General features: G+C 41.9%; 1 protein-coding gene across 1 annotated transcript in view; it reads left to right on the plus strand.

Annotated features, from left to right (window-relative positions):
• TTLL5 (tubulin tyrosine ligase like 5) overlaps nt 1-14387 on the plus strand; it is a 267739-nt gene that overhangs the window by 107849 nt on the left and 145503 nt on the right. The window contains exons 19-23 of the mRNA XM_021099539.1: nt 1655-1812; nt 2920-3226; nt 8122-8242; nt 11184-11330; nt 12421-12524. Coding sequence (XP_020955198.1) covers nt 1655-1812; nt 2920-3226; nt 8122-8242; nt 11184-11330; nt 12421-12524 — 837 coding nt within the window. The remainder of the gene's footprint in view (nt 1-1654; nt 1813-2919; nt 3227-8121; nt 8243-11183; nt 11331-12420; nt 12525-14387) is intronic.

Raw genomic sequence — 14387 nt, forward strand, 5'->3', positions numbered from 1 at the left:
TGGGTTCAAACTTTTTTTTTTTTTTCTTTTTAGGGCCACACTAAATTATTAGAGTTCTTTTAATTTCTTTATTATTTAATTGACTAAAAGTCTGTTTTGACAACGCTGTGTATTTAGAAGCTGGGACTGTGGTAAGCTGGGTTTGAACTAAGTTTGTTTTTTTTTTTTCTTTTTGCTTTTTAGAGCTGCATGTGCGGCATATGGAAGTTCAGAGTTCAAATCAGAGCTACAGCTGCCAGTCAACGCCACAGCCATAGCCACATGGGATCTGAGGTGTGTCTGCAACCTACACCACAGTTCACAGCAGTGTCGGATCATTAACCCACTGAGCGAGCCAGAGATTGAACCCATATCTTCATGGATCCTAGTCGGGTTCATTAACTGCTGAGCCAAGAAGGGAATTTCCTATTTTTAAAGTTTATTTGCTTCCCATTTCTGACCCCAGTGTCAGGATCTTCCCTGTTCTTGGCTCAGTTTCCTGCTCTGGAGAGGAGGCCTCTGAAATGTTTACTATCCACTCCATCCACCCAGAAGTCCTTAGAAGTCCTAAATGGGCCAAAAGACACAGCCTTTCCATCCATCTCAGAGACTGAAAATTCCCAGAGGAACGAAGACGACTTTGGACCTCAAAGGGAATGTGCTCTGCATTCTAAAGAGATCAGAAGAGAGAGAGGTCAGAGCCAGGCAGTCAGATCCTGAGTTCTGGGTGTACAGAGCTGGCTGCCTGCTTTCAGGCACTAACCTGGATACGTCTTTTCTGACTCAACAGCTAAGAACTCTGTCTCTGGTGACCTGCTTATCTCTGCCTGCTTGCTCCTCTGCCCAGTCCTTGTCTGGTTTGGGCCTGATTCCTTTCACTTTCCTAATTTGTGATTTGCCTTATTTGAACTAATGGCTAATGCCGCCGCGGCCATCCCCTCTCCCCATCCATGGTCCGATGGAATTTGGCCTTATCCCGCGTCTGCTGCCTTCCTTTGCCTGAGGCTCTGACCCTAACTCCTGACCTGTACTCAGCCCCTGGAGAGGCCTGCCACCTCTCTCCAACTCCTCCTGGATGTATGTAGGCTCTAAGGAAGAAGACCTTCACATTGGAAAGCTCGGGACTTGCTGCGTCCCAAGGTCTTGGTGACTTGGCACGAAGACACTTGCCCTGTGAGTCTCCTTCAGCTCTGTGCTACCATATTCACAGGTTCTCAGGCACTCCTCTCCATCTCAACCTCTGCTAAATCTGCTTTTATTAAATATTGTATACTTCAAAAAATAGTTGTGTAATTCTAAATAGGTTATAATGAGTGGATAAAACAATACATTTACCTCTAGCCATCACCCAGCTTAAGAATTACAGTGTTTCCAGTATCTTCAGTCATTCTTAAGGCATAGGTGTCGGGTAGCACTTTACTATGATCTCTGCCACGAATAGTCAGCCGGTATTGTTGAGTACTTAAAAATGCTTAAATATCGTTTTCAGATACATTTTTGTTCAGAACACTAACAAATTCAGATTGGCCATTAGCGAAGCTTTTGACATAGATCCCAGTGCTTCCAGTCCCCAGCGCAGCCATGCCTGACATCGTCACAGAGTGCTGCCACGCTTAGCCTTGGGATAAAGGCGAGAACTTTCTGAAGGCTCCAGCTACCATGCTTTTTCCCACAGAATGGTGGTTGATGGAGCACCGGAACTGAAGGTAGAGAGTATGAATTCGAAGGCCAAGTTGCATGCTGCTCTCTATGAAAGGAAGCTCCTGTCTTTGGAGGTGCGAAAACGTAGACGACGGAGTGGCAGATTGAGGGCAATGAGGCCAAAATACCCAGGTACCTGCTGGTGAGCTTTCACCAAACACCATGTGTCCTGTCAGACTGATTTTAATCAGCGTCTTAATTAGTTAGGTTTGTAATTAACACTTAATGAATCTCAACCTGCCTGATCACATACATATGCTTACTTTTTTTGTGTTGAAGAATATCCGAAGCACGCGCATCTTGGCTTTTGCTCTTATTCCAGCATCATTTAACTACCTGATAGTTGGCTTAAGTTTAAAGGAACCCTGAACATTGTGGTTCGGGTTTTTTATGATTTGATATTAAATCCAGTTCATTGTTTGACATTGCTGCATGGTGTAGGTATTTTAAACATGAACAGGAAAAGGAGAATTTCTTTCTCTCTCCTAGAATCTCCAGTGTTACAGATCTGTCACTGACAAATTGACTTTCTTCCTTCCCCTCCTTCTTTCATTTGTTTGTTACATGTATCAGGTACATTAGTCATTGGGGTTTAACTGGTGAATAAAAAAGGTAAGTTCCTTGTCCCCATAGACCTTCCAATGCAGTGAAGGAGGAGGATAATGCTTAAACATAGAATTGAAAGATATTCTTCTTCTCTTTGTGCCTTTTTTTTTTTTTTTTTTCTTTGTCTTTTAGGGCTGCACTAGTAGCATATGGAGACATATTCCCAGGCTAGGGGTCAAATTGAAGCTGTAGCCACCGGCCTACACCACAGCCACAGCAATGTGGGATCTGAGCCACGTCTGCCACCTACACCACAGCTCACGACAGTGCCAGATCCTTAACCCACTGAGCAAGGCCAGGGATTGAACCTGCGTCCTCATGGATGCTAGTCATGTTCATTAACCACTGAGCCACGATGGAAACTCCTCTTTGTGCCTTTTTGAAAGTCACCCTCTAAAAACCTCTAACACACTGTCTTTACTCTGCTAAAGTGTCTTTTGCATTAAGTTGTGAGAGAGCCGTTGGTACTGAGATATATAACATTGGAGAAGGGTATGTGTAGGCTCTTAATTTTGTGCATTATTTGTTGTCTGATTTAGAAGTGGGTTTTTACTAAAAAGATAAAAGGAAGGTATTGGGAGAGCGGAAAATTTAATCCTTTTTTCAGCAACATTAGTGATTCTTCGCATTTAGTGATTACCCAACCAGCTGAAATGAATGTTAAAACTGAGACAGAGAGTGAAGAGGAGGAAGAAGTTGCGTTAGACAATGAAGATGAAGAACAGGAGGCTTCCCAGGAGGAATCTGCAGGGTCTCTTGGAGAAAATCAAGCCAAGTACACATCCTCACTGACCATCATGGTAGAAAATTCACCCAAAGAAAATGCTATGAAAGTTCCTGAATGGAATAACAAAGGTGAACAGTGCTGCAAAATCGAGACTCAAGAGCCAGAGCCTAAATTTAACCTGATGCAGATTCTGCAAGATAATGGCAATCTTAGGTATGTATCTTTTTATTTATTTATTTATTTTTTTTTTGTCTTTTTGTCATTTCTTGGGCCGCTCCCGCGGCATATGGGATGTTCCCAAGCTAGGGGTCCAATTGGAGCTGTAGCCACCAGCCTACGCCAGAGCCACAGCAACGCGGGATCCAAGCCGTGTCTGCGACCTACACCACAGCTCATGGCAACGCCGGATCGTTAACCCACTGAGCAAGGGCAGGGACCGAACCCGCAACCTCATGGTTCCTAGTCGGATTCGTTAACCACTGCGCCACGACGGGAACTCCTGTATCTTTTTTAATTACAATAGTAAAACTGATAACAGCTGATTTGTTCTGTGTACCAGGTACTGTGCTGGTGGCATTTTTCATTTCTTATGCACAGCACAGCATCCTGTGAATTAATGACTATGATTTGATATTATTATTATCAAGGACACTGAGCCTTAGAGAAGTTGCTTGTCCCAGGTATAGAGCTATGATACAAACCCAGGTCTCACTGGCTCAACACATACTTGTTAGGTTTTAGTGTCAGTCACATAGAGCACAACTGAGAGAAGGAGCTCAAGCAGCTCATGGGTTAGTGCGGGGACACTTCAAGAAATGGGAGCTATGGTCTCAGAATGAACAAGGGGCTCTAAGGACACAGAAAAAGGGAGATTGGTCTCACCTGGGAGGTTCTAGAGAGACATTAGGAAGGAGGCAATATTTGGACCAGGCCTTGACTGATGAGTTGGCTTTCAGGATTTGGGAGGTGACAGCCAAGTATGGGAGTGCTAGGAGAGGAATAAAGGCATGGACGGCCGAGAGGACAGTCAGTCATTCAGTCGGTCCCTCAGCACCTGCTGTGCAGCAGGAGTTGTCCTGGTTTGGATAGTGTTACAGTAGAGACCAAGACAGGCTCACAGAGCTCACAGTCTGTCAGTGGCAAGACTGATAGGAAACAAGAAGCAGGTAGTTTCAGACAGTGAGAAGTGCATATAGACAGTAAAATAGGGTGTAGTCTTAGAGTGTATTTGGACAGAAAGTTTCTTTAGATTGTGGGGCTTTGGGCTTTGAAAGGTAACCTTTAGGTGAGTCTTGAATGATGAGAAGGAATAAGTCATGTGAATACCGGGTGCGGGGTGCAGAATATTCCAGGCAGAACAGCAGTATAAAAACCTTGAAATTGGAATGAGCTTGGCAAGTTTGAGAAATACAAATTAGTGGCGTAGAGCTACATGGAGAGAAGGGTGTGGTAAGAAGTGAGGCTAAAAATTGGATGTCAGAGTTCCCGCTGTGGCACAGTGGGTTAGGGACCTAGCATTGTCTCTGCAGTGGCTTGGTTTGCTGCTAAGGCATGGGTTCAATCCCCGGCCTGGTTCTAGGATCCAGCGTTGCCACAGCTGCAGTGTAGGTTCGCAGCTATGGCTTGGGTTCAGTCCCTGGCCCAGGAACTTCCACATGCTGTGGGTGAGGCCAAAAGAAATTGGACATTATTTGATCATAAAGGGCCATTAGAGGAGCCTGTGCTTTTCTAGATGGATAATTTTTAAGCAGATGAATGATGTGGTCAGATCTTGCTTTCAAAAGTAAATTCCAGATGTTCAGGTTGTGGCTCAGTGGATTAAGAACCCAACATAGTGTCCATGAGGATGCGGGTTCAGTCTCTGGCCTCACTCAGTGGATTAAGGACCTGTCGTTGCCTAAGGCTGTGGCATGGGTTGCAGATGTGGCTTGAATCCAACGTTGCTGTGGCTGTGGCTCTTGATTTGACCCCTAGCCCGGGAACTTCCATATGCCACAGGTGTGGCCCTAAAAAGAAGGAAAAAGAAAGTAAACTCTGGTTGCATTGTGGGATAATGATTGCTAAATAAAGGTAGAAGGTGAGTTGGGGCTTGTTAAAGTAGCCCAGAGCTAGGAAGATGACGGCCCTGACCAGAGCCATGGCTGTAGGAATGGAGAGAATGGGATGGAGTTAATGAAATTTGCAAGTTCAGATTGACAGGGCTTGGTCCTGGAGATGTAAGAACCCCAAAGAGACTGAATTTTCCAAATTTGGTAACTTGGTACTGCCATCAGTCACTATAAGGAGCACAGGAGTTGGTTTCATGATGGAAATAATGTGTTTTTTATGGGACACAGTGAGGTGGAAGTGCTCTGGGTTGAAGAAGTACAGTAGACAGATGAAAACACAGCTTTAAAAGTCAGAGGTGAACAGGATTATTCAATTGATAGTTTAAGACTTCAGAGTGGATGAGCTTGTCCAATTCAGTTTGGTTCAGCAAGCCTAGGTAAGGAGAAAAGGAGGAGAATTGAGGCCTGGGAAAAACCAATGTTTAATCGTAAAAAGACCAGGAAAGCAGGTAGAGAGGTAGCCATAAAACGGGGAGGGGGCAGTACGGTAAAAATTCCGAGGTGAGAGTTTCACGGTATAGAATGCCTCAGGCAGCCCGAGTTAGGATGAGGCGTGAAAAGAGACTTCATGCATTTATGACTTAGGGAGTAGACTTGGTGGGTGGAAGAGAAATTGTGAGTTGAAATAAGAAAGCAAGTGTGAGCTCACTCGGTCCGAGAGTTTGACGATGAACAAAAGGAAAGTGGGAACTCATCAGAGAAAGGGGACGGGAGAGGTAGAGTTAACGGTGGGAATGGTTCATGGAGAATGAGCATAGTTGCCTTAGGGGAGAGCCCGCTGAGCTCTCTCAGAAGACTTGGCTCTGGCTTTCTGTGTTCACCACTTGGCTGTGTGATCACAGGCAAGTCAAAGAGCTTCTCTAAGGCCTAGTTTCCTTTTCTGTTAGGCCAGGGATGGGGTTTTTCAAACTGTACTCTCTGGAGGGGAAAGAAGAAGTCCACTGAATTGAAATAGAACTCTGAAAACCACTGAACTCTATTCTCAGGTCCTTCCCACCAGTAACACTCTAAAGATGTTGTAGAAATAAATTAGTCGTTCATAAATCTATGGGTCTCACTTTCAATTAGCAAATTGTTAGGATTGTAGGGTGTGTTAATGTAAATCAGTGGTTTTCAAACTGTGAGCTGCCCATCATTCTGTGGGGCATCTGTGAGGGATCTGGGGAGGGTCCAGAGCAAGGATTTAAGACTCCAGGCCTCTAGTTGTGTATTTTGTACACTGAGAATCCACATGGGCTTTTTATTTTTTAAAAACAGGTGTCTTCAGTGTAAATCATTCCAGTTTTCGTTCTTTTAATTATTTATTTTTTTGGTTTATTTGTTGCAGATGACTAGCTGAGCAGTGTGTCTAATACCTTAGGGACATCCTCCGGGTTAACATCCCGCAGATCTTGTTAGTAAGGTTTATAGAAATGGAAAAGGCAGAACTCGCTGATTTGATTTATGACAATGATTTGCAACAAAATGATGATTGAAATCTCAACTTCTAAGCAATAATTCCCTTTTCCAAAAGACCTTCATATTTTAGTATTAGAGAAATAATCAATAAAACTGGGTATTCTGTTATGTTTGGAGGTATCTTAAACATGCCATTTCTGTCTCATTATATTGCAAATGAATTTGTTGACCAAAATAGAGAGTCTTTTTATTATCACTTGAGTCTTATTTTAACTTGAAGATAAGTTGTTGTGGAGGTGAAGCATATGGGAATGGTTGAAGGGCAAGTGATATGTGGTCTCCAGAACAAGGATTTTAAGTATTGTCCTTGCTGAGAAACATTTGAAAATATAAATTTCAAAATCATATATGTTCCCATAAACTATTCCTGTTAGTAGCAAAGATGGAGCCTTACCCGATTGCGTGTTGGGAAGAGCTTATGTATTAAAGTTTCACAAGCAAAGCTACTCCCCAGCCTGACCCCTTTCCCCTCTAGCCCCTCTAGCACTCACATGGAAGCCAGCCTCAGACCCTCCTGGGATGTCCAGTTCACTCTGGACAAGTTCTTTGTCCTAACGTTGGGGACAGTGAATAGAAAGCATTCAGTGATTGTATGTGTGAAGATTGTAAACAGAGTTTGCATTGGGCCCTAATCTCCGATGATGTAATTTTGGCCAGCGTGTCAGAAGCTGATTGGCTAAAGTAACCAGAATCTCCCCTGAAAGGAAACAGATCTGCTGCAATAAGCAGCTGAAGTGAAAGTCATCAGTGTTGCTCTGGTACTTCTGACCTTCTACTCTGACTCTAGCTTGATCAGGCTTCCTTGTTTCCAACACAGAGCACCAAGCCGGAATCAGCTGGGTTCTTCAGGGATGTCACTGGGGTGCTTTCGACTCTATGTGTGGGTTTCCTTTTCCCACAGAACATCGGGGCTCATTGTAGCCTGTCAGTGCATCTACGCCAGACTCCCTTGGACCTCATTCATTTGTTTTGGGTTCCAGCCACTCCCGGCTTATAGTTGAGAAAAGTCTGACCTTAAAAATTGGTCTCAAAAGTTCTTTTGTGAGGATTTATCTATTTCCTCCTTTGGAGGCTTTTGCACACCAGAAATATTAGTTGCCATAGCAAAAGCCATACTTTTTACTGATAAGTATGTTTTTAAGGGCCCCCAGGGCAGAAAAATCTTTCTATATTAATACAAAGGTTCTTGTGAAGATTTAATATTTTTTCTGTCCATTTCCCCAGGAAAGTTGTTAAAAAGTACAAAGAGATAAGGTATTAGAGTAGGGAATGTGATTTTCTATTTTTGTTTGATCTTTTCCCCCCATGGTAATAATGAGAAAATAAGTAGGATTCTTCCTCTTTGACCCCTTAAATAGAAAAAAAGAAATCTCATGTACTGGGTGGGAGGAATCTTTATTTGGTGACTGTTTGATGATGGGCCTCGTTTTTCATAGCCATCCTAATAGAAGGATGCTCAAAGGCCAGTTTGAGAGAGGCAAGCACCGTTTGGTAGGTGCACCATTCTGTCTTATAACGGGATGTTGTTTTGGATTTCTGTAGCAAAGTGCAGGCCCGAGTAGCATTCTCTGCCTATCTCCAGCATGTTCAAATTCGCCTGATGAAAGACAGTGGAGGTCAGACGTGCAGTGCCAGTTGGGCTGCCAAAGAGGATGAACAGATGGTGAGGCTCTTCTTGTTGGAACCTTTTTATTTGCTCTTCTCTCTCTCTATTTCTCTCCCTCTCTTTCTTTCTCTTTCTTTCATCTTCTTTCCTTCCCTCCTCTTTCCCTCCCTCCCTTCCTTCCTTCTTTCCTTTCTTCCTTCTCTTCTTCCTTCCTCCCTCCCTCCCTCCCTACTAGGGTAAAGAACAATATGCTTCTGGTGAAAGAATTTGGAGTTGCCTTTGTGGCGCAGCAGAAACGAATCCAACTAGGAACCATAAGGTTGCGGGTTCAGTCCCTGGCCTCTCTCAGTGATAAGGATCCGGTGTTGCTGTGAGCTGTGGTGCAGGTTGCAGACGCAGCTCAGATCCTGCATTGCTGTGGTTGTGGTGTAGGCCTGCAGCTATAGCTCCAATTTGACCTCTAGCCTGGGAACCTCCATATGCCTTGAGTGCGGCACTTAAAAAAAAAAAAAAAAAGAATTATTCCACAGTATAGTTTATAGATTTCTCTTACTTTGATGTGAAATAAATCTTGGATCTGGAGCCATGTTCATCACATCAATTTATTTCATTCTGAAAATGGAAACTGATTGCTCATTAGATGCAGAGCCCTAGGAAAAAAATAACAGTTGGAAGAGTTCTTCCCCAACAGCTTCCCGTCTTATTCATTCTTTGGGATGGGCATGATCATCCCCATTTCCCAGATGAGGAAGCAAAGACCTCAAGAAAAGGGATAACTTGCCTGTTGTCCTATAGCTTGTATGTGGTGAAGCTGGAACTTAAACTCAGATGTTACAGTTGTACAGTATTTGTTCTTTCACTCTTTCTGTGGGTTATAAGGTTATTTGCTATTCTGAGGGGTCAAGTTAGCTCTTTGAAAGTTAACATTTTATCACAGGGCCTCTGAGAATGTACCATCCTTCCTTTTAACATTTTCTCATTATTAGTTATAACTTTATAAAATTCTTAGATTCCTGGGGAAAAAAAACTTTGTGTATACTATTTTTTATCATGTACCAGTCATTTCAACATGCCTAAAATTTAATATACTAGCAAGGTTTCTCTTTTTGGATCAGAATGACAGGGAGCTTCAAGCTCTTTGGTAAGGTCAGCATTTACAGAAGCCATGGCCCTTCCATAGCGTTTTTAGCCACAGGGATCTACCACTAAAAAGAGAGGGACCTTTAAGTCTGAGAAAGCTGCATCCTTTGTCCAACTCAGTGATCCTACTGTAATTTGCAGTTCTCCACATATAAGAGGCATACAGTATGCCAGGCCTGTTATAAAAACATGATGGATATCCCAGAAAACAACTTGTGAATTTAAAGTAGCCAATACAGCCCAGAGATAAAACCTTGTGTGTTGTGAATAATTCTTCAACCATCAGTGGAAAATGTTAGCTGTGCTCTTTCCAAGTGGAAAATTGAAACTGCCTTTTTGAGAGTCATTTTGTCTGATCCACTGTGAAAAAATAATGTTTTAATATAACAGCTTAAACCACCCTATAGTAAAAGAGCAGAGTAGAACTATGAAATCCAACCCTCTGGTTATGAGATTATTTCTTTATGTTGGAATAAATTGGCACCAAAGGACAATGAACCAAAATCAAATTCAAGAAGAAAAAAGATCTCAGAAGAGGATAACCATTGCAACTGCTGGCTTGGAATTCACACAGGATTTCTGTAAGGCTTTTCATAAGAATATTTAGGATCATCACTGTAAAACTTAGTTCTCTGCATTCCCTTTTAAAAATATATCTAGACAGCAGACTCTGCCCCATTACCTGACTACTGTGGCGGTGGTCTGTTCAGGAGGAAGGTAGGTGTAGAATTGCCTTCTGTGATCCAGGTTAGCATTAGAATTCTTCATCACATAACTCACAGAAGGCATATCAGTAGAAGGTCCCCAAATCCAAATAAAACATCAGGAATTTTATTGCATTGCGGGCATGGGGTATGAGGGGACTGTCTTTAAGACCCCAGGCCTCACAGAATCTTTGAAGCATTTGTGATTTTATGAATGATCTGGCCGGTATCTGTTCAGATTTCAAAATTCTTTGCCCCATCTGAAGTGAGATGCATCCTTCTACCTTTAACAACCTTTCCCTGTGCCCTCCTTGCCAACCCCTGACTCTGAAAGCACCCTTATTCTTGGGGAAGAAAAAAAGTAAAATAAAAAGCTCTCACCTTTCAAGCATAGTAACAGTTCTTTTTTTCATCACTAAACTCTAAATCAGGAGTTTCTACTCTTCATGTCTATTTATTATCCATTCTTTTCTTAACTCTTCTTTCTGTTCCCTTGACTCTGCTGGAAGTGGCTGTGCTCCTTTCCACCTCCAGCTTCCGGGAGGTTTGTGATGTGGGAGCCTTCCTCTCGTGGCTTCCGTGACAATACTTTCTCCTGGGTTTCTTTCTACATTTCTGATGTTTCTGCCATAGTTTGTTTTTGTTGTTGCTGTTTGTTTGTTTCTGAATCGTCTTCCTTTTTTCCTATCTTCGAGTGTCCGTATTTCTGTATTTTTCCTCTACTTTCTCACCTTTGATGACTTCATCTGTCCCCACGGTTTTAGTTTCTGCTGACTGTGCTTGAGTGCTGCTTTCCCTAAATAGCTTTCTCTGATCACCCTATTAGAAGTGCTAGGTGCACTTTGAATTATTATAGCAGCATGTAGATATGAATTGTGGTGCTTTAAAGCTGCTGCTTTATTATATAGTTATTTGCATACGTATTTGATTTGGATTTTCTCATTGCCAGCCGATCAAGGGAAGAGGATACCCTTGTTCTGTTTTTTTCTTATCTTACTGTAGCCTTGTTATACCTAGTATGTTTGCTCTGGATCTTATTTGTTGAAGTGTATAGTATACCTCTTCTTGTATCTCTGTTGTATAATCCCTTTGTAGCTTATCTTTTGTTGCTTAGCACAATGCCTGTTTTTTTTTCCCCCAATGACTCTTTATAGGAGCTAGTGGTTCGTTTCCTCAAGCGAGCATCAAGTAACCTCCAACATTCAGTGAGGATGGTATTACCCAGTCGAAGATTGGCACTTCCGGAACGCAGAAGAATCCTGGCCCACCAGCTGGGTGACTTTATCATTGTGTACAACAAGGTAGGCAGTTTAGCTGTTAGTCTTGTGCTTTCGGTTGCCACACACTGTCAGAAACAGGCCGGAAAGCTCTGTCCAGCTGGGTGGAGAGGTTCCTCCTTTTCTAGCATCATCATGTGCTGTGTGTGACTCCTGTGGGGGAGTAGGACCTCACTCCAAACTCTGGCTGGTCTGAAAAGCTACTTATTTGTGAGGCCCCAGTGTCCATAGTTCAGTCTCATCAAAAGGCATACATATTCCTTTTGAGTGCTATTGCACCTGAGATGAATCTTGGGCTGTGTGAATTTGCATTGTTGTTAGACATTGGTGACTTGATTATTTGAGAGCAGATTTGAACTGTGGATTTAATATAATGACCCAGTCGTCTTACCTGAGAGAGTTGTTCTCTAGAACATTTTAGATAGTGACTTCATTTACAACCCAAGCCCTGAAAATATACTATTTAGTTAGAATAGTATATAGTTAGAATAGCTGCAATGCGTCTTTTATCCAGAGGTCTCAGAATGCTTTAAAATGTCATTTAGAGGTTGAGGGGAAGTATGGTCATTTTTCAGAAGAGAAAGTTAAGGCCTGAAAATTCAAATGGCTTTTATAAAATGTGTGGAATGGGCAATACAATATTAACACACCAAATCCACAGCTAAGAGTTACTCCAGCTCTATTGACAATTTTTTTATGTCTTATATAAGTAAAGAATTTACTCAGTTTGCATGCTGCTGTAGGAGTTTTGCCAAGACCTAGCTTTTACTCCCTATGTGTAACAAAATAGTGTCTCAGTTGTCATACTGTCAAAGCTTCAAGTGTGACCACAGACATTGCCAAGCTCTTTTTTCACTCGGATACCTGAATAAGAAGTAGAAACGTGATGAAAATTTGTATTTATTCTGCGACTCTAACTTGGAAACCCAAACATTTCATGAAATAATGGCAGAAATAATACATTAAATTTATAGGTGGCAAAAGTACATGAAGGAATTTAATGTCTTTACCATAAAGACAAAGTAACCTAAGGGTAATGAAACTAGATGATGAAGTGTGCGCTTATCGGGAGTCAGTTTTATCTTTTTTTTCTGTGGGGTTGGGGACTGGATAGGAAACAGAACAAATGGCTGAAAAGAAATCGAAGAAGAAACTTGAGGAAGAAGAGGAAGATGGGGTGAATACGGAAAACTTTCAGGAGTTCATCCGACAAGCAAGGTAGAAGACATTCTCAGTTAATAAAAGTGTCTTATTCTGTCTTCCATGGTGCCCCACGGAATTCCCAGTATTCCCTTGTGTCTAACATGGATGTGACTAAAATCACTCTTAGAAGTAGAAAAAGGGTTTCATAGGCTTGGCCTCTCCATATCTCAGCCAATTATTGGCTGTTGCCATGGTTTCAGTTATCAAAACACTGCCTTGGGTATTTGGGCTGTATTTCTAGACAGCCTTCAAAGTACACACCACTTGCAGTGCTGAGGGAGCACTTTGGAAAGTTGAAGTTAGAGGCTTCTAGTGTTTACTGGATCTGAATTTATTCCCGACCTACTGAGGCAGTGGAGATGACCACATTTTGCCTACATTGAGTGGGTTGAGGAATTGGCAGTTCCTCAGCACTGTGAGGGTTACGCCTAATTTATATAAAATAAAACAAGTCCTTCATGCTTAAGTTTAGCCTTTAGGAATTGAAAATCTCAGCGTGCAGCTCTCTATCTTTATGCAAATCAGCCAGCCCGTTTTGTCTATTTACGACATGTTTCCAAAGGAAGAGGGAATAAAGACATTTATTTTAATTTTTAGAAGGCTTGTCCTGGAAAGTCTTTTTCTAAAACAGAGAGTTGTACAAAACCACTAAAATAAAGGATAAAACATATATAAAACCCCCTTAATTAGTCTTCAGCTACCAAAGTCACAGTATGGAGAAAAGCAGTAGAAAATCCACTCTTTGTTGATTTGTGAAGTTAAGTCACATAACCACCAACGTAGTGTGATCAGTCTGTAATACCTCGACTGCACTTAACTATAGCCTCAGGATCTTCTGCTTAAACATACAACAAACAAATGTATCCTTTTATAGGACTTCATAATTGGCGTAATGTTACTTTGTTGACATTCCTGGGTCTCCGGGAATGTGATTGATAAAGCTGATATAGAAACAAAGCAAGAAACATTTTCTTACATCAACCTTATAAAAATAGGAAAAAAATTGGATTATATCCAGAAAATGGCTCTAGTTTTAAACATTTTCTAGTTGCTCCTAGAGACCTTCAAAATCCCTAAAATATAAAAAAAAGAGAGATAAAATTAAAAAAAATTTTTAAAGTAAGGGGTATTCCCCTACCAGGACTAATTGGATACTCAAAATTAATTATCTGTACTATTAACCAATGGTATAAACTTGGAGATAAAATATTTTAGAACGTACTGGTTGTGATGAAGTGTTGACTGTTGGAAATATGTGGTAGCATCAGTTCTTTTATTATGTTTGGGGTGGTACATGGATCCCTTTGGCAGGATTAGTAAATTCAAATAGGAGTCAGGCAGGGAAACATACTGTATAAAGCGGACAGAGGATAAGACAGGGGTGTAAAGCAGTTTATATTTTGACCAACCTTAATGCTTCCTATTCTGTGAAGAGCTGATAAAACACAGCAGCAGGCAGAGGCAGTTGTCTTTTGCGCCCCCAGCTTTAAGTCTTCGTGGTTATTCCAAGCACTCAGCTTGTGGCCCTTTCCTACTTTGGAAACTTTGGGGTTTTCTCTGAAATTCAGAGGAGCCCTTTCTGAGGTTGTTAGTACACTATATTCTTTTTTCTTTATATTTTTAAAAATTTTTAAATTTTATTTATTTATTTTTTGTCTTTCAAGGGCCATACCGGCAGCACATGGAAGTTCCCAGGCTAGGGGTCCAATCAGAGCTACAGCTGTTGGCCTAGACCACAGCTACAGCAACACGGGATCTAAGCTGCGTCTGCGACCTGCACCACAGCTCACAGCAACGCTGGATCCTTAACCCACTGAGTGAGGCTAGGGATCGAACCCGAGTCCTCATGGATACTAGTCGGATTTGTTTCTTCTGCAC

This window comes from Sus scrofa, chromosome 7, assembly GCF_000003025.6.
Source record: "Sus scrofa isolate TJ Tabasco breed Duroc chromosome 7, Sscrofa11.1, whole genome shotgun sequence".
NCBI lineage: Eukaryota > Metazoa > Chordata > Mammalia > Artiodactyla > Suidae > Sus > Sus scrofa.